General features: G+C 45.6%; 1 protein-coding gene and 1 non-coding gene across 7 annotated transcripts; one reads left to right on the top strand and one right to left on the bottom strand.

Moving 5' to 3' along the window:
• Positions 1-5,399: 5,399 nt before the first annotated feature.
• On the top strand, positions 5,400-5,478 carry LOC136462074 (small nucleolar RNA R12). Its single transcript, XR_010760596.1, has one exon. It is a non-coding gene; the product is annotated as a small nucleolar RNA R12 (small nucleolar RNA).
• A 1,579-nt stretch (positions 5,479-7,057) lies between these two features.
• On the bottom strand, positions 7,058-13,124 carry LOC136457252 (probable LRR receptor-like serine/threonine-protein kinase RPK1). Of its 6 annotated transcripts, none has more exons than XM_066457318.1 (9): positions 10,018-13,124; positions 9,624-9,819; positions 9,406-9,496; positions 8,625-8,700; positions 8,355-8,433; positions 8,171-8,254; positions 7,645-7,829; positions 7,368-7,522; positions 7,058-7,222 (listed from the first exon to the last, which is right to left on the bottom strand). In XM_066457318.1, the coding sequence occupies exon 1, from the start codon at positions 13,011-13,013 to the stop codon at positions 10,824-10,826; it is 2,190 nt and encodes a 729-aa protein (XP_066313415.1). In that variant the 5' UTR covers positions 13,014-13,124; the 3' UTR covers positions 7,058-7,222; positions 7,368-7,522; positions 7,645-7,829; positions 8,171-8,254; positions 8,355-8,433; positions 8,625-8,700; positions 9,406-9,496; positions 9,624-9,819; positions 10,018-10,823. The 6 variants fall into 6 exon arrangements, with proteins under 6 accessions (XP_066313415.1, XP_066313416.1, XP_066313418.1 ...); XM_066457319.1 differs by having other exon boundaries at positions 9,624-9,830; XM_066457321.1 differs by adding an exon at positions 8,049-8,106 and having other exon boundaries at positions 9,624-13,124.
• Between the last annotated feature and the right edge of the window lie 13,153 nt (positions 13,125-26,277).

The raw sequence follows: 26,277 nt of genomic DNA on the forward strand, positions 1-26,277 counted from the left end.
TCGGGAGAAAATTGGTTGTCTCTTGCCCTTTGGTATTCTCCTGGTGATTGATAAAGTATTCATCTTGTGATTGGTTCACTCCTCTACATGGCGGTATAATCACCTCACTTACTCATTTACATTTCCACAAACTAGCTATAACAAGCTCTTTAGTGTAGCTAGAATTGAGAGCTTGCTTTGTGGATTAAGTTCATCTAGTGGAGCTCTTTAGTGTAGCAATTGTGAGAGCTCTTAGTGATACCTTATAAATTATGTGCCTAGTGATCATAACAACTAGAATTGTTGGATAGGTGTCTAGTAACCCTTGTAGAGCTAGAGCAAGTTTGTATTTCGCTATTTGTTATACTAATCAAATTGCTCTAGTCGGTTTGTAGATTTTTAAATAGGCTATTCACCCCCCTCTAGCCATATTAGGACCTTTCAACCGCTCAGTACCACTCCTAGAGTGCTTGGCACTGCCCCAGGAGTGCTTAGCTCTATATACTAGAGTGGTCGGCACCTTCTCTCTGGCGTCTCCACCAATGTGGATGACCAAGTGCTCGACGACGAAGGTGCTGGTGAAGCCGCCAGCTTCCCCCGTGCTCGGACTGTCCTAGTCCCAAGCTGCCTTCTCGTCAAACATGATGTCATGTGAGACAACCACCTTGTCTCCACATGGGTCATAGAGCCGGAATGCCTTGGTACCTTCCTCATAGCCAAGGAGCACCATCGGTGTGCTCCTATCCTCCAGCTTGGTGAGGACCGGCTTGGTCTTCCTAACGTGGCCAATGCAGCTGAATGTCTAGAGGAAGGACATGCCTGGCTTGTGCCCATACCAAGCTTCAAATGGCATCTTACCCTTCAGGGCCTTGGTGGGTGCACGGTTGAGGATGAACACCGCCATGGTCACCGTCTCACCCTAGAACCTTGTTGGCATGCTCTTGGCCTTCATCATGGATTGAGCCATGTCGACCATCGTCTGGTTCCACCGCTCCACCATGGCATTCTTCTATGGCGAGTATGGTGCGGTGTGGTGTCGCACCACACCCTGATCTGCACAGTACGCAGCGAACTTCACCGAAGTGAATTTGCTACCACGATCAGTCCATAGCACGCGCCGCTTCTTGCCGCTCTCCGCCTCCGTGCGCGCCTTGAACTTCTTGATCGCCTTTGCCACCTTGTCCTTGCTCATTAGGAGTTACAGCCACATATAGTGACTGTAATCATCCATGAGCAGGAGGAAGTACCGCCGACCATAGTTTGTGGCTGGCATGATTGGTCCATAGAGATCGCCGTGGATGAGCTCGAGAGCGTCCACCGCGTGATACTAGGCCACCTCCTCTGCTTTCCAACCAGGCAGCTGTCACATAGTTTGCCTTCGTGCTTGATGTGGGGTAGCCCTCAGACCATCTTCTCTAGCCGATCGAGCGCGTCGAAGCTGAGATGGCCGAACTGGGCATGCCACAGCCATGGCTCCTCGGTGTGCCGTGCTGCCAGGCACACTGGCTGCTCCACCTTCAAGTCGAGCAGGTACAATCAATTACGTGAGTGTTTTACCTTCACGAGAAGACGCCGCTCTCAATACCGAATCTTTAGGATCTCGCTCTCGATCAGTACCTCGCATCCGCCCTTGTCCAGCTACTCGATGCTAACGATGCTTGAACGTAGCTGTGGGATGTAGTACACATTCGTCAGCGCGCGGTGCTCACCATTCTAGCACCTGAAGATGATGGTGTCGCACCCTCGGATCACCACCCTTGAGTCATACCGAACTTCACCGTGGCAGTCATGTTACCGTTGAGCTAGGAGAAGGTTTCCTTGGAGACCATCATGTGGTTGCTGGCGTCGGAGTCTAGGTACCACCGCTGCTCCTGTTCGCCGCCCACACGTTCGAGGTGGACTTAGGTGCGCGGTTCGTCGAGGTTGACAGCCTTCAGAGCCTTGCCATGCCCTTTCACCGCCATCACCTCTCCCTTCTCCTTGGCCTCAACGTCGTGCAGTGCATAGAACGTCGCTATCACGAGAGTGGCTTCATCATCCTCATCAACCTGCTCTAAATGAGCCTCAATCTTTTTCTCCTGCTTGCGATTTGGGCACTCCTTTGCCTAATTGCCTGTCTTCCCGCAACACCGGCAGGCATTGGGATCGCCTTCTTGTTCTTCTTCTTTGAAGAAGCCTTGCCACCGCGCTTGTCATCGCCACCGCGGCTGCAGGAGGCTTCCCCGGACTTCTTTCGGGCAGCCCACTCCTCCTCTGTCAGCAGCACCTTGCCACTGTCCGTTGTCGCTGTGGCCTGCTCCATGCGCTCGTCCACCGCCCACAGATAGCCTGTCACACTCCCAATGGTGAGGGTGGACAAGTCCAGCATCGTCTCTATAGAGAGAGCGATATGGATATATTTCACTAGCAAAGAGTGGAAGTAATTGGAGACCGCCTTTTGTTCATTGATGGTGACGCCGTGGCTCCTCAGCTTGCTAATGAGCGACTACAGGCGAAGGGAGAAGTTCTCCACTGACTCATCATCCTTGAACTTAAGGGTGGCGTACTCCTGCTTTAGCAGCTGGGCCGTCGCCTTCTTTGCGTGGTCGAAGCCGACGCGCATCGTTGCAATGGCCTCTCACGCCTCCTTAGTAGAGTTCTTCGCCCCAACGGCTCCCTGTAATCCGTTGACACAACAGTGAGGATAGTCTCCAACGCTGGCATATCATCTTCTTCGTTGTCAGTGACATTGTCAATGGCATTCTAGAGCAGTCGGGCTCTGAGCTTCACCTTCATGGTCACCGCCCACTCGCCATAGTTGGTGTGAGTCAGTGTCGGCCAACTGATGCCGCTGACCTCCCGCATCGTGTGCACGACGACCTTCTATCGTGGCTGGGCAGCCACAACAGCGTCGCTGCTGTCGCCCATCTTCAAACCATCCGTCATCGTCAGCGGTTAGTCCGGCGATGGCGCTTGTATGGCTCTGATACCACTTGTTGGTCCCGAGATCTCCGGTACGGGTGAGCCGACCGCTCACCGTCGTTGTCGACCACACACACTACAGCTGGAGTTAGAAGAAGGGAGGGAGAACAGAGCGCGCACATACAGTACAAGCACAAGCATTGGCCGGAGCTCTGCAGAGGAGATGACAAAACTGAATTCGCTCAGCTTTACTGAGTTGCTGTGGGAAGCTATATATACAACTCTACCCATCTAATCCTAGTACACAGACATGTCAGACTGTCATGCTGCTACAGTGACTAGATGTGACAACAGGACTGACTTTAACGTCTATCCCTGCTGTGGCTACAGTTCGGCAGGAGAGCCTTTCGACGCCTGCTCCTACCGCGGCTACATTACAGCAATAGGAAAGTCCTTTCGGCATATGTCTCTACCGCGCGTACAAGCGAGAGAGCAGCAGATTACTTTACAGAGCCGATGAACTGTCAAAGGCCCAGGACTCTGAACCGGCGAGCTCGAGGCGAGTCTGCGGACTGGATCTACCCCTTCTCCTCTCTTCTTCCTCCTCCCAACTACCAGTTTATGTATCCATAATATTCTAGTGTGTTCTAGAGACTCGATTTGTGTTACTGTATTCGATTTGTGAGTTGGATTCGATTGAGATCGGTGACAGACTTGTCTAAATGCACCTGTACTGGACTGAACGCCCTTGAAAACAAGGTCAAACAGCTGGTGCTGAAGGAGCTGAATAAGTTGTGGGACAAGGAGGATTCTCGCACTCAAACACCCTCGTGGACGATTCCCCTTACAAAGCTCTGCGCAATCCGGTACTGCCTTTTTCCCCTTCGTTCCTACTTCATACGTAACGTCTACCACAGCTGGTAATGCTCGCTTCTGGACTTAGGCTGTATATACTTTACACACTTGACACATGCATTGTCTTCGTTTGATGCATGTCTGCTGTGCAGCCGCACGCCGCCATTTTCCCTCGGCCCTACAGCTACAAGAGCTACGAGAGCCTGTTCGCTGGCTCGTATACGATTGTGGATTATAAACTGAAATAGTATTTTTCTCTTACACCAAATCACCAGCAGTAAATAATTCACGATCGTTTACGACGAAACGAACAAGCTAAACGACAAGGGCCCCGTTCGCTTCGCTGAAAAAACAAACTGTTTCGACTGATTTATCGTGAGAGAAAAACACTGTTTTAATTGAAAAACAAGCTGAAAAGTATGGATTATAAGACAAACGAACAGCGCGCATGATGCACCGGGTAATATAATATAATAAGCTTCGGTCGACTTCGTCAGACACTCAGACTAGTAATAAAATAAGGCGTAGTTACATTCTGCTTAGAATGTAGTAATGCATAGTTGAAGAGTGGCTAATGTTATGGGTTAACAATGCCCCATGAGCAGGACCTGGTGGAGAATTTCGCTTGTACCTGGAGACCCTTGCCACTGCAGACGATGTTCAGCGTTACGTCAGGAGCACCCTTTTGGTCAGCCCCCCATCACGGAGAGTGACCCGGACTGGAACTTCTACAAGCGAATACTACTACGACTCGAGTAGATAGAAGAAAGGAAGGAATCGCTGAGGCTGCTGTTGAAGAGAAGGTGGTGGAAGAGGTAGCAAGGCTGAGTTGCAATGCAAGCAATTTCGATGGTCAATTTCCCTGACGTTGTTGTCGTCCCTGCTAGCAGGATCAGATGCAGTCACTTGTTTGTTTGTGTTTTTGTATTGGATATTATGACATGCCAGCATTCAGTTTTTTTCAGTACGTTGTCTTACTGAATTGGGTGTTATTATGAACGAGCTTGGTGCTCCAATTTTCGATTACACTTGCATGTTTGCTTGTAGCAGTAAGTAGGTCAAAATCGTTTCATGTTCTTCCTTTAAAAAAACTAAAAAAAAAACGTTTCATGTTTCTTCAACTGAAGCCCACACCGGCCCAGGCACCAGTAGCCTAGCTTCCTGGCGGACTCACAGCCCAGTAGCAGCAAAAGCAACCACACCACGGCCCAGCTCTCATAAACTCTCCGCTCCATACGACCCGCCGCCACCGCCGCCGGTCTACTCCGTCCGCGCCAGGCGGCGGCCGTCACGCTCTCTCTAGACCAGCGCAGCGACCGTCACCGACTCGCCACCGTCTCCCGGCGCCAGCGGAGGCCAGGATGGCATTCATCGCCAGAGGTGCAGGATCCTCCTCCGCATTCATTTGTTGTCGGTTTTCGCTCGTCTGATTGTAGTTGCGCACCAAAAAAAATTCTACTTTGGAAATGTATGTTTGGTGAAATTCTGAATCTGGCATCCGTAAAAAGAGGGGTATACATAGCTCCCAGCTGGAGATCCACTGTCAAAATCAGCCTGACTAGTATTTTGTTTTTTTCCCCTTATTCAAGTTTGAATCATGTGCCTCCAGTATTTTCGGTCACGCCCTTTTCGTATTTTGGATGCATCTGCACTCAACTCACATGATTGGGATGGAGAAGAAAGCCAGACAGATTCCCACTGATTTTCCAAAACGATGTTATTAGCCAGCTGCTTCCGATCAATCACATCACATCATTACCGAATCTCGTATGTGAATGCCTTTTGGTTCCTTTGTGAACGCAGGATGCCTTCAGGGCGTGTGTTGAAAAATGCCTTTTTCTTCTTCCAACTATATGCACAGTGCTGATTGGTAGAAGAAATAGATGGGTCCCTAGTGATTCTGACAAATGATGTTACAGACAGCATGTGGTTTCTTTTCTGGTGCGTGTTAGATACCAAGATTTTGCTACTATTTTGGTAGTATTTCTAAGTTTTGCAGCCTCTTAATTTGTACTAGATGTGATCGACTGACCAAAAGCTTGTGTTGTCACTGTCAGCAACTGGAGTAGAGGAAGGAAGAAGGCGCAGGCTGCAATCTGCATGTTAGGAGGAAGCTGCTGGACATAGCTTCCGGCATGGCATCCGGTTTGCATACTAGAGCCTGGCTTGGGTGGTTAGGAACGGAACTAAGTGATGCTTCTAGATAGGCAGTGCCCCTTCAGTCGGGATACCTGGCACCACTGCTTGCAGCCGCTCGGTTTGCAGAATCTGTTGCCCCCAGCAGATACCGATCCTGCCTCCTGGTGGTTGTCCTCACGTTTGCAGCTTACAGCTACCACCAGGAAGGGCTTTGATGCGCTAGTGCTGCTGATCACTTGGATGTTGTGGAAGGAGCGCAATTGCCGAGTTTTCGATAGCAGATCGACGACCTCCCAGAACCTGGCCCTTGCTATCCGCTCCGAGGGCAACCTCCGGCTCCAAGCTGGTTACAGGGCCCTGTCGTGCTTGCTGGCTTTGGTCACTAACTGATGCTTCAACAATGTGTCGTCAAGTCGCTCAATTAGTCAAAATGTAGACATCCAATTGTAATCCGTCGGTGTTTGTGTTGGCGCCTGGCAGGCTGGCACCTCGCCGAGGCAAGCCGCTTGTTGTTTTCCGAACCTTCTCCTTAATGAAATACGTGCAGCGCACGATCTCGAAAAAAAAATGCTTCTAGTCTATAGATAGTATGTGTTGTGATTTGTGAAGTTTCTTCTCAATTATATGCAAGTCAGCAATGGTTCCCTGTCTCTTAGGACCTAGCATGTATTAAAAATATAGGGAGGTCAGCCAAGCACGAGTCAATTCATATTTCATAAACTAAACCCCTCTCCTGCATTGGAAGGAGATGCAGGGTTCGTATCTCAGTCGGGATTTAAAATTTAGGTGGAATTTCATCGAAATTTTACAAAATTTGGTAATTTCTGGGGAGGCCAAAAAAAAAATTCTAATAACCAAATCAAAACACCTGATCTCAGTACAAAGGCTTCAGGAAGCAGTTGATGTGCTGATGCTTGCTCCTTTCTTTTGAGGAATGGCTGATGAACACTGACATATATCAGAGCAAGACTTTAGCAAAGCTTGTCTAGTTTCTACTTACTAGTGGTAATGCACGCGTGGCGCGCACTTGGTAATTTTATAAATTATTTAAGAGGGTTTGAATATAGTTAGAAAATTAAATTAAATTAATTAATATTGGCCCTTCATGCTCTCACTCCCTCATCATATCCTTCATGCATATGCAGTCATCTTTGATTTTTTTCACAGGAACTAAACAAACAAATGAGTAGATATAGTTATTTAATTGTTTATTAGCACAAGAGACCCCAACAATAGTTTCAAGAGTTCTCTCATAGGAACAAGATAGGCTAGTTGGAGTTGTGGCGTCTTCCAATTCATTCAACAGCCTCTTCTTCTCGTCTTCGGATTTCTCCTGCGCATTCTTCATCTGCGGAAGCAACCAAAGCAACAACTTCTTAGTGTGAGGCAGCAGCCATCAACTACATCCAATAGCATAGCAATCATTACCTGAGGGAGGAATAGAATTTTTTTTTTAAACGTGCATACAACAACAACAGCTGCTGCCAACTCACCATGATAACAAGGATTCAAACAAAAACAGCGACAAAGTCGGGGAAGAGAGTCAGCGCGTGCTTGATGTGTCCATGTCCCCACTGTGCTCCGTCTCGATGATCTCCTGGGTGTCAAACACCATATATCCCAGGAAAACCAGGAGGCCCAAGTAGAGCTGCAGCAGTGTAGGTGGCCATCCATGACCATGTTGCAGTCAGTCAGCTTGGCTCCATGCTTTCTTATTACAATGCGACGAAGAATTTAAGTTTGTAGGGTATAATAAGCAAGTTTATTCACCTTAAACGAAGGTGGAACTGGTGTGACCAAAGATTGAAGTAGCAAACTGCAGCCAGAGAAGAATGGAGAGGCCAGATGAAAGCAGACCGCTGAGGTACAGGTACTCCCTGCACTTGGCGATGATGGCAGTGCCAGAGAAGCATCCAAAAGCAATTGCGGTTCGGACGAATGCCGTCATGAGAATCCTGGTAGATGAGCAGAGCAAAAGCAGTTCAATAAAGCAGACCACAAGTACTCTCTCGATCAGCTCAAGAGATCTTCATTCTTTTGGTGTAAATTCTAGCTAATGCAATGTGGCCATCCTGGCATAATGTCATCTAAACTACCAGTACCAGATTGAACCGAATACAACTAACCAATGACTAAACAAAAACAAAATTCCTTTCTCCACAAGTATTACTTACAAGTATTGTATATATTAGATTCGGAATTTCACCGCTTAGCCTTTTTTGAGCCAAGTCCCTATGGTGCATATCACATTAGATTAAACCCAATTAATACCACATAATACTTTATTAGGACTTACAATATATTCAAATTTGGAAGTTGAGAGTGTGTCAATGGAATCACCCCTGCCAGCTCAATGCACCACCATACATGTGTCAAAATCCTATAAAAACAGGAAACAACACCAATACACCATACATGATGAAACAAGCATTGTGGATCATTTTGTTTAACTTATATCTGGAATGAATAATATAACTTACAAGTTCTCAACTCTCAAGGTGCTTCAACTTAGGTATGGAGAATGGTGTATCTCTTTCCAGATTGTTAGAGGACAAGTCCCTGGATCAAAATAGCATTGCTGTTAGGAAGTATTTCATATAGAAATATAGGGATGGTAATCAAGGGCACAAGAAATGCCAATTTCACAAGGAAAAACCCTGCAAAAGAAAAAAAAAGAGGGGGAGCCCTGAGGCTAAAAAGACCATTTTTGAAAAAAGAAAATAACATAAGCAAAACTGAAACCTACTTACATAGTTTCAAGCAACAAACAATCACCAATCTCATCAGGGTTCTGTCCCGAGAGTCCATTCGACTTCAAATCGTCATCTGAAATTCATATGAGGAAACAATGCACCATCACTACATCAAAGTTTGCAGCTATAGAAAGAAGACAGATACTGCTCCAATTCAGAAATACACTTTAGAATTACAATTTAGTTATTTTGTATATAGAAAAATGTCACAAGTTATCTGTATCAAATTTTATTGACAAGCATACAAAAAAATTTAAAAGTAATCCCTTCAACAATAGGCAATTTGGTTGAATCAGTGATGATACATTTGCGAACATGGAAGTAAATAAACTCTAGACCATGCATTATGCAAAGTAAAATTTGTCACGTTATTTTTTTTAACACAAATACTGCCCTAGAATAGCTGTATGTAAGTAAACTGACACTGAGGATCAAAAAGCAGAAACATAATATAAAAAGCTTTCGGCATAAAGTACTAATTGCTGGACCCTAATCTCAGGGTTGGATTACAGCAAGCTGCACATATTAGTCATCGTAGCCACTACTGGGGCTTCGATCCCGTTTAATTCGCAAGCTGGTATTATTTGGAACTCATGACAGTAGCAGGCTAAATAATAGCAGTATAGATCAATAGGTGAAAGTAGAAGAGAAAGCAATCCAGTTTGATTGGCAAGATGGTATTATTTGGAACCCATGAATCAGCAGTATAGACCAATAGTTCAAAGCAATCAAGGAAATAGACAGACTCAAGATCAGTCAGAAAAATAGATAGACATACATAATTTCTTCTCCATCCTCTCGCACAACCCCTAAGCATGCCACTATTAATGATTTTTTGAACCCCTCGATGGCTCGATGGAAGTTTCAGTCTGATTTCGGATCAAAACAGGAAAAACAGCGATGCATCAAACCCTAAAAAATTGAATGCACAGAATCCTAATCTAGAGGGCATCGGCTAAAGATTGGATGTGGAGGCAGAATCGCACGGCTGTTAACCTGAAGGTCGCTCGAAGATGACGTGCGCAACATGGAGGATGCTTAGCCGATCTCCATCTCCCCAAGAGCCGCTGCAGCAGCCTGCTCCATCAGACCATCACCGGCCACCTGGCAAAAAATGGCACGGAGGGGAGATTGACAACAGAGAAAGCGTGTTTCATCACATAAGTATGGTCCTTTTCGTCTTGGGGTCCACCTGTCAAATATCTATCAACTGTTAGATGTAAAATTAAAAGACATCCGAGGGTGGAGAACTTGGGTGGGTAGGGAGTTTTTATGTGACAGGTATTTTTCAATTCATTCGCTCCTTTATAGTGTAGAATAGATAGATATAGATAGATAGACTAGGACCCAAAAAGATTGAAGCATGTTGTGAACTGTCTATTTTTCTTACTCGATTGACTATGCCTGCAGGACGGAAATATTTCATTGTTCTGAAACACCGGCCGTCCACCACTTGGGCACCTGAGAGCCGTCCGATCTGAGTTATGCAGCCTGGATCAGACCAATGGCAGAGACGCCAGCAAAGGGCGAAGCAGAGGCCAGCTGCTCACTTGGTTGGCAAAGTATACAACCTGCATTCTGCAACTACTAGCAACAGCACGAGGCAGAGTGCAGCAATAGCATCTGCAAATTGGCAGCTGCAGCTAGCACTAGCAGCGTCTGTAATTAGCGTCTGCTATCGCATTCGCACGGTCACAGATTGTGACCTACCTCGTTCTAGGTACGATTCAGGCCATGAAACAGTTAACATACCAACACAATCATCAATCCATACATGTCAAACTTTAACCTTTACTGATAATATTTACAAGATTTCAGAAGGCCAAATGCTTCAACAGTTTTGAAACTACATACCATTTGAGCATCACTACCCTTTTTTCTCAATCATGCAGGAAAAGAAGTAATGTCGCTCAAATGTTATGTAGTTGCAGAACTGTTGAAGCATTCGGTTTTATTTTTTTTTCACCTTTTTTTTTTCTTTTTCTATATTTTTCATTTTTTTAGAGGAAGCATTCATCTACCTAGAATGTTATGCATCAGTAAAACTTGGTGGAAAGGAGGCTGCTGAGGAGATAAAATTGTTGGCACCTCCTTACCACAGCTACTAACCCCCTTGGCTTGGCAGGGAGACCACCTAACTAATCAGCCCATCAGTTCTTCTTAGGTAAGTATTTAGGTGTTGAGCGCCTTGCCTTCCTAGTAAGAAGGTGGTCGGAGTTCCCTTAGGCGTCCAACAACATGCTTCATTGTGGGCCTAGAAGCAAGAGACTCCTGCGTGCACCGGACCGCCAGGTTCAGGAACTCAACCAGATCATCATGCGGGGCCTTCTCCCACAAGCCTTCGATGAAGAACTCACGAACCCTGCCTCTTTGGATAAGCTTCACAGCCCAGCTGACAATGTTGAAACCATTTCCATATGGAGAAAATGATGGGTCCAGTGTTTTCTTGTCTGAAATCAGCTCCAGCAGCACAACTCCGTAGCTGTAGACATCTGCCTTGTCAGACACGCGGCATGTCATTGCATACTCAGGAGCCACATAACCAAAAGTACCAGCAACATCCGTTGTCGCATGCGTTTCTGAGTTCCGGAGAAGCCTCGCCAATCCAAAATCAGAAAGGTAGGCGTTGCATTCATTGTCGAGCAATATGTTGTTTGGCTTGACATCTCGGTGCAGAATGCGGGGGACGCATTCGTCATGCATGTACGCAAGCGCACGAGCAACATCCAGAGCAATCTTGTGAAGCCTTCTCCAGCTGATTGGCCTCTTACCCCTCTCTTGTATGAACCTTTCCAGGTTGCCACCTGGCAGATAGTTGTATATCAGAAACATCTCCGACTCGCTGATGTGGTACCCCAAGAGAGTGACAAGATGAGGATGACGGCATTGCCCAAGGATCCTCACTTCTGCTTGGAACTCCTTGTCGCCATGCTGCTTCCCAATAGCAAGCCTCTTTATTGCCACAAGAACTCCAGGTGCCACCTCGGCTCTGTATGTCGCGCCAAAGCCGCCGGTGCCAATGCAGTTGCTAGCATTGAAATTCCCAGTGGCGCGGACCACAGTCTCATATGTCAGGGGGGCTCCAATTTCAACATCGGCGAAAATCTTGATTTCCCTTCCCCTAAAAGAGCGCTTTGATGCTCTCTGAGGCCATTTCCTTGTGCAGATGCACAGGGTGAGTGCAACTAACAGAACCACAACAATGGCTGATGCTGAAGCTATGGCAACAATCTCTTTGATACCCAAGCCACCATCACCATTGCTGCTACTGCTGCTGCTGGGGCTGCCATTAGAAGTGCCTGGCCTTGTCTCAGTCAGCTCACGGATAATTGTTGGCATAGGAGAAACAGGAAACAGTTCACTAGTAACCGAATGAACAGTAAATACATGAACTGGTGAGGCGGCGGCAGCAGCATTAACACCAGCAGTTATCTCCTCCTCCCCAGATAGTTTGTTGTTGTCAAGCAGTAAAACAGTTTGATTTTGCAGTGCCACAAGATCAACAGGAACCTCCCCTGATAGAGAATTGTTGGACAGATTAAGAAATTCCAGCGACCCCAGCTGGCCCAAACTGGAAGGTATCTCACCGCTGAAATTATTGCCGGACAACGAGAGAAATTTCAGGTTCTTCAGCTCCGCGAGGCCTGAGGGAAGCCGGCCGTGGAGCAAGTTGCCGCTGAGATCCATCCGGACGAGGCTTCCGCAATGGAGGAGCGCCGGCGGCACGCCGCCAGTGAGCCTGTTCCCGGACAGGTTCAGAACCCGGAGACGCGCGAGCTCCCCAATCCGCGGCGGGATGGTTCCAGCCAACGAATTGGAGGACAGGCACAGGCGCCGGAGCGCGGCGCAGCTCCCCAGCGCCGGCGGGATTGCCCCGCTCAGCCGGTTCCCGGAAAGGTCCAAGCTTTTCAGCCCTTCGGGGAAGGTGGCCGGCAGGCGGCCACGGAGGGAGTTGCCGGCGAGGTTGAGCACCTGGAGGCGCCGCAGCCGCCAGAGCTGCGGAGGAATCTCGCCGCCGAGCCCCGCCGAGGGAAAGGCGAGCGATTTGAGCTCGGTGAGGCGAGCGACCGCCGGGGACAGCTCCCCTGCGAGGCGGCCGCCGGGTGGGGACGGGAGCGCGAGGGCCACGACGCGCCCGGACCCCGCGTCGTCGCAGGTGACCCCCGGCCAGGAACAGTGGTGGGCGCCGGACTCCGGCGACCACTGGAGGAGAGCGTCGACGGAGCCGGCGCCGGAGGTGAGGCCGCGCTTGAGGTGGAGCAGCGCCGGCATGTCGTCCTGCTGCTCCGGCAAGGACGACGGCGAGGACGCGACGGAGGCGGTGAGGAGGAGGAGGTGGAGAGCGAAGAGGACGGCGGTGGTGGCGGAGCGGCGGAGGAAGGCCATCTCCGGCCAGTCGCCGACGAGGACCAGGACCTGGACCTCCTCGAAGCGCCAAGCGGGACGGGAGCGGTGGTGGGGAGCTTTGTCTGGGTCAGTCAGTGGAGACCGAGTGACTCCCCGAGTCTGCCGACTGCTGTCGAAGTGTCGATGACTCGGAGACTTGTACTTGTACACGCGGTGGGGCCCACGCCTGGGGGCTGAACTTTCATAGGTCGGGAACGGAGGAACGTGGAGTGATTTCAGCGAATGCGAGGCGGCAGAGTGCGACGGATGCTTGGCTTTTTGGCTTTGTGGCAGCCTGAGCGTTCGGTTTTAACCGACGGTTCGGTTTTTCAAAATTTCGGTTTCCAAAAAATGACTCCGAATCGGTTTGCTAAAATTTTAAAAACCGACCAATTTTGGTTCGGTTTTTTAGTTTGGTTTTTCGATTAAAACCAAATAAACCGATGCAAGAAAACATCAGACATGATTTAGAACTGACAGCACAGCACAGTATATTATTTGAAGACTCAAGACCGTTACAAACTTAACAATTAAATGCTCAAATCAAATATTACAAATTTACAGTTCATTCTTGATAATAAACCACAGTACTCCATCAGTTTTGATAGACAACAGGAAAGAAACAGGTTCTAGCCAGCAGGACTACCGACTATTCGGTTTCTCGGTACTTCGGTTCGGTATGGCATAGAAGCCGAAGCCGAAGCTGAACACCGAACTTCACAGAACTGGAAACCGAAACCAAACCGAAAAACCGAACTACCGACTATTCGGTTCGGTGTTCGGTTTTCGGTGAAAAAGCGCCCAGGGTGATTTGTGGTGTTGAATTGTTCATTGCTGCGTCGCCGGCTCCTCAAGCTGTTTGGTAGGGATTCTTGAAGCTGTTTTGGGTGGCTGCCCGCTGCCTACCAAGCGGGCCGAGAAGGCGCCGCTCCTTGCGTGAAGCGCTGTATTTCCCGGTCTCTAGAGCAGTAGGAGAGAGGAGCGCTGATTTTCAGTTGATTAGTGTTCTGTGAGAAAGAATAACAAGCTGGAACGTGACCAGGCGAACACGCTTTAGCTTCGCCTAGCTCCATCCATCCTGTTTGCAGGCCCACCCAAAAATGCCCTTCCTCGACCAGGCGTCGTCGAAGCGCTGGCATTGGCACAGTCGCGGGCGGGGGGCACGGGGCCAGTGACGAGCGCAGGGCGCGGGCCGCCTCTGTGTGCAGGGGGCGCGAGCGCATGCACACCGGAGACGGAGAAGAGCATGGGCCCGAGGAAGATGATCTAGAGACAAGGCAGGGGCGAGGCGGCGGCTGGGGAGGCGCGGCCGCGACATGGGGAAGCGGAGGCGGCGGCGCGGGAAGGCGCGAGGAAACGGATGTGGCGGCACGGGGAGGCTCGAGGAAGGCGGAGGCGTTGGCTCGGAGGCACGAGGACGTTCGACAGAGCAGCGCGGAGAAGAGAAATAGGAGCGCGACGGGAGGAGAGTAAGGTAGTTGAGTACTGAGGAGGGTATGTGCATGGACGCCTCCATGTTGTTCATAGGAAGGAATTTCAGTTTCACAAAATCACGCAAATTTTACCATGCGGATTTAATTTTGCCTACGATTTAGCAGTGGCACAAGGTAGTTCGGTAGTGTAGTTACCAAGTTTTTTTTCCCTTTTCTTTATTAGCTTCTCGTATATACTGATAAAATTTCTTGTTTCCAAAAAAAAAAAAAGGAAAGACGAACACTCATCACTGTCGTCGAACACAGCATTCCAGGGATGCTCAACCGTGCTTGTTAGGGGGGGCATTTGTGTGTGTTGATAGATAGACCGTACAACAAAACAAATATTTAATTATTATTAGTTTCAGGGACCCTTAACGTCCACTGATCATATTAGTCAGGCTTATCAGTCATGATCAGTGGCGGATCCAAAGGGGGGGCTGGGGGGGCTCCAGCCCCCCCTAATTTCTTGATTTCAATGCTAATTACTGTAGCAAAAACTTGATTTCACCGTTAAATCTTCGTGCAAATCAACATCTCTGTTGTTTTAGCCCCCCCTTATCCCGCATCCCACATCCGCCACTGGTCATGATACAGTATTTTTCTCTCACAACAAAATAGCATCAGCCGACTTATAAGCCACATAAACAATCAAGCGAACAGGTGGAATCTGTATAGGTTACCTATGCGTGTATGCATACCTTCGCATTGTATATGGTTGTAGGACACATGACCTAAATAAGCGGCAATGCCTTTCTTGTTTCTAGAACATACCAGTGACTTCATTCTAAGTCTCAGACACTTTTATTCTTTTTTTTATATTTCTCTCACTTAAGTGTCTACTTGTCCGTGGTCTCATATTCTACAAACAACTCTATAACTATTTTTAGTAAATAATATATTTATAAACTTATAGGACACACCACCTTTCCAACCAGTACATCTTGGGTATTAGTACCACCCATAGAGACACATGCACCACGTTTTGCCTATGATTTAGCAATGGCACAAGTAATTTGCATAGTTAGTTACCACCTTTTTTCTTTACTTTATTATAGCATCTCGTAATGATAAAAATTCTTGTTCCCTCGAAAACAAGTGGAAAGAGAACTGTGAATGGTCAGGTCATACACATACGACACCACGTTAGCCGTGCATGGGTCGTGGGACACACTACCTCACTAAACGGTGGTGTCTTTTCTTTTATTTAGCACATATTGGTGATTTTCACTAAAATAGCTTTGGTGTCTTTTCTTTGACTTGGGGACATATTTCTCTTGGCAAGTGAGCCATAGATGGTATCTTTGTTGTGTTGGGCTGTTAGGCCATATGATAAAAATAGATACTTATTATTAATTTGGCCATGGAGAGTAACATCCGCATGAGTTACACGTAGCTTGCATTCATAATTGCACGTTGCTTATGGTTGTGGGACACACTACCTCACTCAGCGGTGGTGCCTTTTCTTTGTTTCTAGAAAATGTCGGTGACTTCATTTATTTCCCCATGCATTTTGTCCATTTATTCTATATTTCTCTCACCTAAGTGTCCACTTGTCCGCCATCTTATGTTGTACGAACAAATTTATAAACTATTTTTAATAAGCAATATTATAAACTTCTAGGAGCATCATCCTTCCAAGCAACACATCTTGATCATTGATAGCATCATGGAGACACCAATTTTTCATCTAGGCGATTGTGTCGCTAAGAAGAATTTTGGCTTGGAGGACACGTACTCTTTCTCGCATCCATAGCAAAAGACGATGGGGGTGTTCAGCTGGTACCCTTGTCCACTGTAGTTCGACTTATTTTGGATGATTCAATAGTGTTCTGTGAGAGAGAATAAACTGAAACAATCCAAGACATGCTCAGCCGAACACGCTGGATAAACGCATATTGTACGTACGATCAATAACCAATAAGGCAGGACCGTCTCTAGGAATTTGGGGTCCGAGAGCGAAATATAAGTTGGGGCGCTCATGTTCATCGGGGCTGGAATGTTGCGAATGGCGCAGCGACAGAATTACAAAACGAGATCACAACAGCATGGCCGATGGGCGAACGGAGATACGGAGTCATGTAGAAGCAATTGCGAGTCTCTATGTTTCAATTGCCACAGTCGGCAGCTAAACATGATTGCGTCATAAGTTATGTGTTAGAAACAAGAAACTAATAGAGAAGTGCTCGACGCCTGAGCTAAATACTCAAAATTTGAACTGATATTAGCAGCCATGGGATGTAAATTTTGGGCCCTCTGCCTTTTGGGGCCTGAGCGGTCGCTCACCTCGCTCATGGCCTTCAATGGCCCTGGAATAAGGAAATCATAAGCATTCACGGCTTCACGCTGCCTGCTACTAAGGGCCTCTTTGACAGGGCTCCGGTGGCTCCGGCTCCCGCACCTGTCGGCCGCTCAGGGGCCGATAGATGCCAGGGGAGCCGGAGCCGCGGAGCCCGAAAAACGAGCTTCTCCGGCTCCGGCGGTTTCTGTGAGAGAGGAAAGGAGGAGAGAGAAAAATGGCTCCGATGAACAGTAACCGGGTGTCGGCCCCTGGGCGGCCGACAGGCCGGAGCCGGAGCCGCCGGAGCCCTGCCAAAGAGAGCCTAAAATGATGGGACATGGCTTCTCGAGTAAAAAAAAAAAACACTTTAGCCTCGATATTAGATTCATGAGCTGATTATTGCACTTGCCGCTTTCCTGAGCAGAATTCCCTTTTTTCATTTTAACTATTAACTTTTTTTTAAAGTAGGTGAGCTGTGTAACAGAGACAAGAGTTTAATCAGTTTTGTCCAAGTACCCCCTCCCTTAGGCCTATTTGCTTGGGTTAAACAAAACATAACACAGGACGACACACCACCTTGGCAAACGGGGGTGGCACCTCGCTTTTATTTGGTTTGATATGGCTTCCCCTTGAACGAGTGATTTTATCTTTTTCTTATTCGTTTCTTTCTTTTAAGTAGGTGTGAAACCAGAGATAAACTTGTTGGCTATATCATATTCTTGGATAACCTTATAAATATTCTATCTAAAATAATAATTATTATAGGTTTATTGGGACACACTGTTGGTATGTTGCAAAACCACCCCATAAGTCATCAATTTCGTCCTTTCCATATTTACTTCGTTCATTTATCAATTGCTGCAGGTAGAAGTAAACTCCTTGATGTCTTATGTTATACTAGTATAATGCTCATGCTAACGCCACGGCCTTATCTTAGAGATCCACATGAAAAGCAAGTGACCCAATGCTTGACGGGTGGATCCCATGCAAAGGTGCGATGCGAGGTGTCCCTTCACCTGGGCCTCTTCGTCTCAGAAATCGCAGCGGGTGGTCAAAAACGGTCACGGAAGCAGTTTTAGCAGTTAAAGAGTACTGAAATGATCGAAAATGGTTGTGAAACTAATTAAAAATAATAAATTTTTATGTTTAGCAAAATTCAAAAATGGTATCATAATATAGAAAACGATATTTAGAATATTTCCGTACCCTTTTCATCCTTGCGCAGCACTGGTGGCAGTTGCCGGCCGAGTCATGTCGGTGACAACGCGGCGGTCTCCCTATCTCCGACGACGAGGAGTCAATCCGATCCTCCGTGGCGGTCGTCGCCCCCGCTCCGGCCGGTCTCCCGCGCGTCTCGTTCTCCGGCGTGGAGCTGCAGCATACATATATGCGCACGAACGCCTCCATGCATGTTCCCAATATTTCTTCAAACTTGCAGGAAGAAATTTTGCAGAATCACGCGGATTAAGCCATGCGGATTTAATTTTGCATATGATTTAGCAATGGCGCAAGTAATTCCGTGGTATAGTTATCACCCTTTTTTCCCTTTTATTAATTTATTTATAGCATCTCGTAATGACAAAATTCTTGTTTCCAGAAAAAAAAGTGGAAAGAAAATCGTACAAGGTCAGGTCGTCGTACGTACGTACACACATACACCACGTTATACAAGTTTCAACAGTCGTCACTGTCGTCAAACACGGCAGCCTCAACAGGCCGTTGCTTTTGCTTCCTCGGCGAGAAGAACCAAAAAAAAAAAAGCCTTCTACAGAAAAGAGAGATCGGAGGGTGAGAAAAAAAAGAGAAATAGGAAGGAGGCAGGGCCTGCATGGCCTGTTTCGTGGGAAAGACCAGAAGGGCCTGGATTAAAATGGAAAACAACGATCCCTCTCCCATCATCATTGTTACTAGAAAAACTGGTGCGGCGTTCCCGCACCCCAGCCTGTGTAGGCTAGGATTATTTCTTTTGTTCTTTACTTGCATGGCGACACAACATCTTATATTTGAGATACTAGTGAAGGGCGTGCGCCATCGCACGCATAGGCGAGGCATAGGAAAGATTGTAAAGATGGAGAAAATGTTTTGGATATATATACTGCAATATGAGTGGTAGCCATAAGAAAGTTTTTGAAGGTATAATGGGCATCACTTATTGTCATTGACTTATTGCACATATGGCTACTATGCTTATACATAAATGATTTGTTTGGTACCCTGATCTGACTTGGAGCACAACTATTTTAAAGCGTGGAGATAAACATGTAGTGTACACAGGAGTGACAACGTTTAAAAGTCCACAAACGTGTTGCCATGTCCCGTTGGTGCACTGAATATAGCCTCGTTCATGTTGCAAAATGACGAGCCGTCTTTGTTCATCCATATCTGTAGCATTAGGAACAGGGTCATTTTGATATTATTATCCATATTTGAAGCATTAGAAAGAGAGCTATTTTCATATTGGTTCCAAATATGCATACTTGTTAACATGCAAAGAAGCTGTTTACTATGGCACTGTGTAAGCAGAGTCAAAGAAGAAGAAAAACAATAAGTGATAATGTAGGAAATATGAGTGGACCTTTGGTTACTTCTACTGCTGGTTGGATATGGTGTTTAGGTTCTACGCTCGTGGCTCTGCAAATGATGTATGACACGATGAAATCTATAGGTAAAAAAAATCCTTTTGGCTATGGATCTGTAAATGATATGTACCACATAGAAGTAAATATGTTTCTTTGTGTATATGTTTGCCAGTACAATAGTATGCAGTTGTGTATTATAACGTTTGAGGATCTTACTTCTTCGTGGGGGATTCTGTGAAGGAGGCATGGTTTTTTTGGGGCGCGGTTTGGGTAGCCTTTGTTGTATACGTTTCTTCAGCGCTTCCTTTGTCCAACATAGTTGAAATAGGATGTTTAGATTAAGTGCAGACCATATAAAGACACGGAAAAGGAGAAGAAAAAAAACTCTGAAGCGATCACATCTATATAGGCACATTATTGTTGGACAGCAAATGTGCTGAACTTTAAAAAAAATCAGTGTGGGAGTTGATTGGATTACCTGTTCACTATTAGATATGATAAGTACTACCATTTGCACTCTCCTGTAAATATAGGAGACAGGGTTTTCTAAATGGTTAGCTTTCTGAAGGCATTCCACATAGATTCGTTGTATGTATGGGACTATCAGTGGTTCTCTTTAACAATATGTGGTTGCCAAATAGAAGCTATTTAGTTTTTTGTGCACAGATCGAATCATTAACAATCTATCTTAACACGAAATTGTAGACAGTCTGTACCAAAATTCCAGCAGAATCGATTGTATCGTTGATAGAAATCATTTGGCTGGTTTTTTGCAAAATGATCTTAACCATCTCTTATGCCAAGTACAGGTGCTGGAGTAGCTGCAATCTGTCTGGTTGTTTCAGCAGCAGAAGCTTTGCAGTGGAAGGAATTTAGCAAATAAATTGTGCCACAAAGTAAAAACACAAAGGAATTAGCAAAATAGGGCTCACTCATACCAATATTCATAAGAGTTTGGTAACCCTCTTTTTCGCTACCTAGGTAGTGAGTGACCTGTAAGGAGATAAAGCAGGACAACAAAAAATCATACCACTTCAATAGCAAGCATTGCAGCAAGTTCTTCGACCTTGTCTGAATGTTCATTCATTGTTGCCTTTGAAAATCTTAACCTACAGGAATTGACGAACTAACAAATATTTAGATGTTGCAGGCATAAGTGACGACAAAAATAATAGATGTAAGAATTACTACTCTATATTAGCAAAAAGACTATTGCTACTATTCTGAATAAATAGGTGAAGAGAATGATAGAAAGTTTGGTGATTTAGGGCATGTTATCTATTACATGACATAAATCAAAATGTGCAGTCATTTATGAAAATAAGCCTAGCGTTTTGGTAAGCAGCACATTGGAAGTCTAAAGTTGGGATATTTTGTTGTGTTCATAAGAAAACAAAGGTGACACTGCAAGAGTTCAAATCCAATCTTCCTTTTTTGAACTGACTGATTAACATACGGATAGTTTGCAATAATGTGTAGTAGGATGGGTCATGTCTGAGACAGTTGACATGTCACAATAGGTATGAATCAGTGAACTAATATGGTGGTTTTGCTCTGCATAGTTGAACTCTAGAAAGATCTACTTTAGGTGGTTATACCTTTACGTCTTCACGAAGGCACTGCATAGGTCTCTAAAATTGAATCTTAGATATGGCATTTGTTAAACTGTCACAGTCATATTTGTATCAAACACATCAAGTCGATGAAGGAAAATGAAAAAGGCCGTTGTAACCTTTACCTAAAACTTTTTTTATACCAAAAGAAACACAGAAAATTCGGAACATAACTGTCACACAAACAAATATAGTATTAACACTGATTACATGAAGGTAAGTGCATATCGACAGGCTGTAGGGTCTGTCATGGGCAGAATGATGTATATTAATTATTGGTTCAGAAGATAGGTATGTCGAGCTGTCTCGCTAAAAAAAGAACATAATTATGCAGAGTGACTAAAGAGGTAAAATACGAAGATAGACAAAGAAGTAACTGTCCTCCTGATGCCTGCAAGTAGTATGAAGGCAACAAATTTAAAAACTGAGACAGAAATACCAAACATTTATTTGAGTTTGGTTACTGCCATTTCCTATGATATATAACTATCCTACGAACACCATGGGGAGATGATTTATGTCATGACAAACAGAACAAACCCGTGACGGGTTCCCAACCCATAGCTCTTACGAAATTCAACAATTATTTTGTCAGCAGTTTCACATGCACTTCTAATCATGTCTATTCTAACCTCGAAGAAATGATGCCAGGTTCATTCTAATTATAGATATCTGAGAAATGAAGCTGACAACACATGCTATATGTTTTCATTCTTCATACTAAATTGGTCACCTTTAATTTTTGAAACTGTGTAGGCACCGGTAGATTAGTTATTCCAGTCAAGAGTTACTCCCTCTTTGTAGTTTCGTCAATTTCCATCTCAGCGAGCAGTTTTGATGACAACAATACAGGTAGTACTGCAATATTTATACTGAGCAGATAAGGATCATGTTGCAACGTTAATAGCAAATAACTGTACAAACCATTGAAAGCATGCCAAAATGGGTACACTAAATTGCAATGGAGAACAAACGATTAGAGCGACCATTTCTATATTCTAATATTTTTTTTTGTTGGGGCATTTCCATTGCATTTACCTATGTCAGAAAAAACTACCGTGAAATTAAATGGAACAAAATTGAGTTAGTAAAAAAAAGGAAAAATAGGCCTAAAAGTAAAGTTAATAAAGCAAGGCACGATTGAGAACCAAGAGGAGCACCTGACATGGCATCATTTCGTTCCCCATCCACAACTCTGCTGGACCCATGCCCGGCTTCAACTTCATGTTCTGGACCCATGCCGCTGTCCATGAGCACACATAGTTCAGATACATCGATTCAACCAAGAAATTGGCAAAAAAATTGTGGGAAAAATCCAAAGGAATCCCCAAAGTAGGGGCTGGACAACAGGCCAGCCGACTGCAGGCAGCAGGGCCAGAGGCACCGCACGCGGCCGCTGCCTGTTGTTGTCGTCCACCTGCTGCCTCCTCGCGCTGACCAGGCGCACATAGCGCACCGGCGGACAGGGGCCAGCGGGCAAACGCAGGCGCGCAGCGCAGGAAGCCACACGCTATAGGCCAGCCACGGCCGCACAGATGCCTACCGCAACCCGCACGCCGGCAACCGCGCGTCCACGAGGGAGAAGAGAAGGGTATTCGTAGCACCTATAAAGACACATACACCACGTTTTACCTAGGATTTGGCAATGGCTCAAGCAATTTGCATAGTTAGTTACCACCTTCTTTTCTTTTCTTTATTATATTATAGCATCTCGTAATGACAAAAATTTCTTGTTTACTGAAAAAAATGTAAAGAAAACTGTACACAGTTTGGTGTACACACATACACCATGTTTTGCAAGTTTCAACACGACAGCCTTCCAACGATGCTCAACTTAATAGGCCGTTGCTTTTGCTTCCTTGGCAAGAAGAAAAAAAAAGTTCTTCAGGAAAAGAGAGAAAAAAAGGAGAGAAATTAGAAGGAGGCAGGGGGCCTGTTTCGTGGGAAAGACAAGATGGGCCTGAATTAAAATGGAAAACAAGGATGACGAAACCGGAGGAAACAAATGGGCCCTGGGCCTGGTTTTAAGTAAGTCCACACACACATGCATGGTTTTTATTAATATAGTTCCATTTTTTAATAAATTATTAGATACTCTAATTCCCACACACTGTTATTTTTTATTAAATTATTTTTTTTCCAAATTCCATGGTATTATAATGACAATAATTGGGTCGCCAAATATTGGGATCAACTGTTGTCAACAGAGAGAATAGTATCATCGTGCATGCGTCAACTGTTGGCCCCGTTCGCTGGTCTGAAACTTGGCTGAAACTGGTTGAAAAATATTGTTCTGGCTGAATTGTTGTAAGAAAAAAAATACTATTCCGGCTGAAAAAAGAAACCGAACAAGCCGAATATGGGGTAAGCCAAGGCCGTTGTTAACAATTATCAAGTGGAACAGTCGATCCATCGAATCATGATGATATTAATGTTACTGCATATGATCATCACTGGTGTATAGACAACCACCAAACGTATAAATAAATAAAAACACAACAGTGAAAAAACCAAGCAAAAGAGGAGTCACATATACATCGCAATATAGTCATCTAACGCCCGCTCACAAGGTGGCGTTAGTTTAGGCCAGTATCACGGGGTTTATCTCTCAGTTTTCAAGACTCAATATATTGAAAATAGTGTAGATAAATTTCATCCCACAAAAGTTTTATCATCTCTCGCTTCAACTATTCCATGTCATGTTAGCTCATTTAATGCCATGAAACGTCAATTGCGTCCGGCCTTACAAATTGTTAGCCACTACTTGTCACGTAGATTATTTTTTTAAGACGAAAGAAGAACTATATTATATTATAGCTGGGTACATTATCACGTTACAAACACTCTGGAATACATTACATATATCCAGAAACTTATTTTCATCTAAATTGTACCTACGCTGTGAATAGCTCCAAAACTCAAATCTAAACATGTATAACGCTTCGTATAGATGACCGCACAGGCAAACACTCGGCAGAAGGTATGAGAACAGATGTGAAAGCTCTAGTTTAATTTTGGTGAATAGATAAAACCCTAAGTGCTAACCTAGTTTATCAAAGTGAATATGAAATAGGTTATGCACATTCCAAGTGGTGGAGCAAGATGGAAGTGATCATGATGGTGATGGCCATGGAGATGATCAGGTGCTTGACTTGAAAAAGATTAAAGAGAAAAAAGTTCAAGGCAAAAGTAAAATTTGATAGGAGCTTATTGGTTTGGTGATCGAGACACTTAGCAAGTGTGATCACATTTAGGATAGATAGCCGTACTATTAAGAGAGGTGAAACTCATATCGAAATGCGGTTATCAAAGTGCCACTGGATGTTCTAACTTATTGCATATGCATTTAGATCTAGTGGAGAGCTAACACCCTTGAAAATATTTGTGAAAATTTGCTAACACATATGCACAAGGTGATACACTTGGTGGTTGGCATATTTGAGCAAGGGTGAAGAAGTTGGTGAAGTCAAGGAGTTGTTTTCCCTCGACCGGACGCTGGACCGGACTCTGCACCGGTGTGTCCGGTCAGTTGGTGCGGTGAAGTGCACGATCTCGGTCTGAGACTGGACGCTGGCGCAAGAAGTGACCTGACACGACAGAGGTGCGTCCGGTCATCTGTGATGTACGCTGACATCAGCATGGAGGCGAGGAAGAAGCGAGCGGATGTAGGGGCGCATCCGGTCGTGTTTCGACGGCTCTAGAACCTCTCTAGAGTTGGCCTGACGCACAGTGGCGCAGCGTCAGGTGAAGGAAGTTGCGCATCCGGTCGTGACATTGGGTGCTCGGGCGCTTGCTTGATCTGACATAGTGGCGGTGCGTCTGGTCGCCCTTCGGGTGCGTCCGGTCGTGACTTAAGTGCAAGCGTGGGCAAGACGACCGTTGAGATCGAGCAACGCAAGTTTGAAGCGGGGGACACATGGCAACCATCCGATGACCAGTCGCTAGGGCTGTGCGTCCGGTCAGGCGAACCTGCGCGTCTGATCGCCCCGAGTTGGGCTACAGTGAGGGGGGCTCTATTTAAGCCACATGACTAGCTCTAGCTCACTCTCTTGGCCATTTGCATTAATATAGCAACCTTGTGAGCTTAGGCAAAGTCATCCCACTCATCTCCATCATTGATTCATCATCTTTGTGAGATTGGGAGTGAATCCAAGTGCATTGCTTGAGTGATTGCATCTAGAGGCACTTGGTGATTGTGTTTTGTGTGATCCTCATCTTGTGTTGGTGATTGCATCGAGAGCCAAAATGTACTATAGTAGATTGCTCATGGCTTGTGTGATCCTCATCTTGTGTTGGTTGTGCGGCACCCAGTTGCAGGTTTAGTGTGTGATGCCAGTTAGCGCGTGAACCTCCAAGTGAGTGTATTGCCACAATAGGGACTAGCTTGCCGGCAAGCAAGTGAACCTCAATAAAAAATCTTGTGTCATCTTATTCCGAGGATTTCATTGATTATCTTATGTTTGATTGATTGATCATCGCTTGCCACATCGGTATAATCTCACTACCTCACCCTTGTATTTACATTCTTAGTGTAGCTAAGCTCTTTAGTGTAATTAGTTTTGAGAGCTAGCTTGTGTCGGGTCTAGTGGTTAGTGAGGCTCTTTAGTTAGTCTTTGAGAGGTCACTAACTTAGTGGTAGTGACATAGCCTCTTGTGTGGATTAGAGACCATAGTGACTAGAATTGTGGATAGGAGGCTTGCATTTTGAGTAGCCTAGCGTAATACTCATTTCGCTTCATAATTGTCTAACCACCTTGTTAAGTGTTGTTGTAGAAATTTTTATAGGCTATTCACCCCCCCTCTAGCCATTAGAACCTTTCAAGATGCCCAACGAACAATGGCTAACATTCCTGCAGGCGAACTTGAGAAACTTCTTCTTTCTGCCACCGAAGAATGACGAAGACTGATATGAAACATATTCTCCCTAATCCTCCATCTCTGTCTTGATGCAGCCGTTTAGAAAGAAAAGTCTCCATGTTATCATGCCGAGAAAGATGTTGACGTCGTAGTTGTCGTCCTCATCTTGAACAGAGCCGCCATGGAGAAAACGAATCCACACTGCCCCCTCGCCGTCACTGAAGAGGAGGAGGAGGAAATAAATCCCCAATACCAAGAAACTTGGCATAGAAAAACTCTAGCCCTAAGGACTTGATCTACTATAAAAACTTATTAAAAGTGATGGATCCCCACTTCCTTTGACCTCTAGCGAGATGCCAGAGGGGGAAGGGAGGGGGACCAACGTTGGTGGAGACGGGGGCACGGTGGTGGCCCTACGAGTCGCGAGGGTGAGTCACATTAATACCTCCGATTTGAAACTTC

This window comes from Miscanthus floridulus, chromosome 6 (assembly GCF_019320115.1).
Source record: "Miscanthus floridulus cultivar M001 chromosome 6, ASM1932011v1, whole genome shotgun sequence".
NCBI classification, from domain to species: domain Eukaryota; kingdom Viridiplantae; phylum Streptophyta; class Magnoliopsida; order Poales; family Poaceae; genus Miscanthus; species Miscanthus floridulus.

Bases quoted from the DNA above. Each gene is read 5' to 3' on its own strand.
- LOC136457252 (XM_066457318.1), bottom strand. From the start codon at position 13,013: ATGGCCTTCCTCCGCCGCTCCGCCACCACCGCCGTCCTCTTCGCTCTC.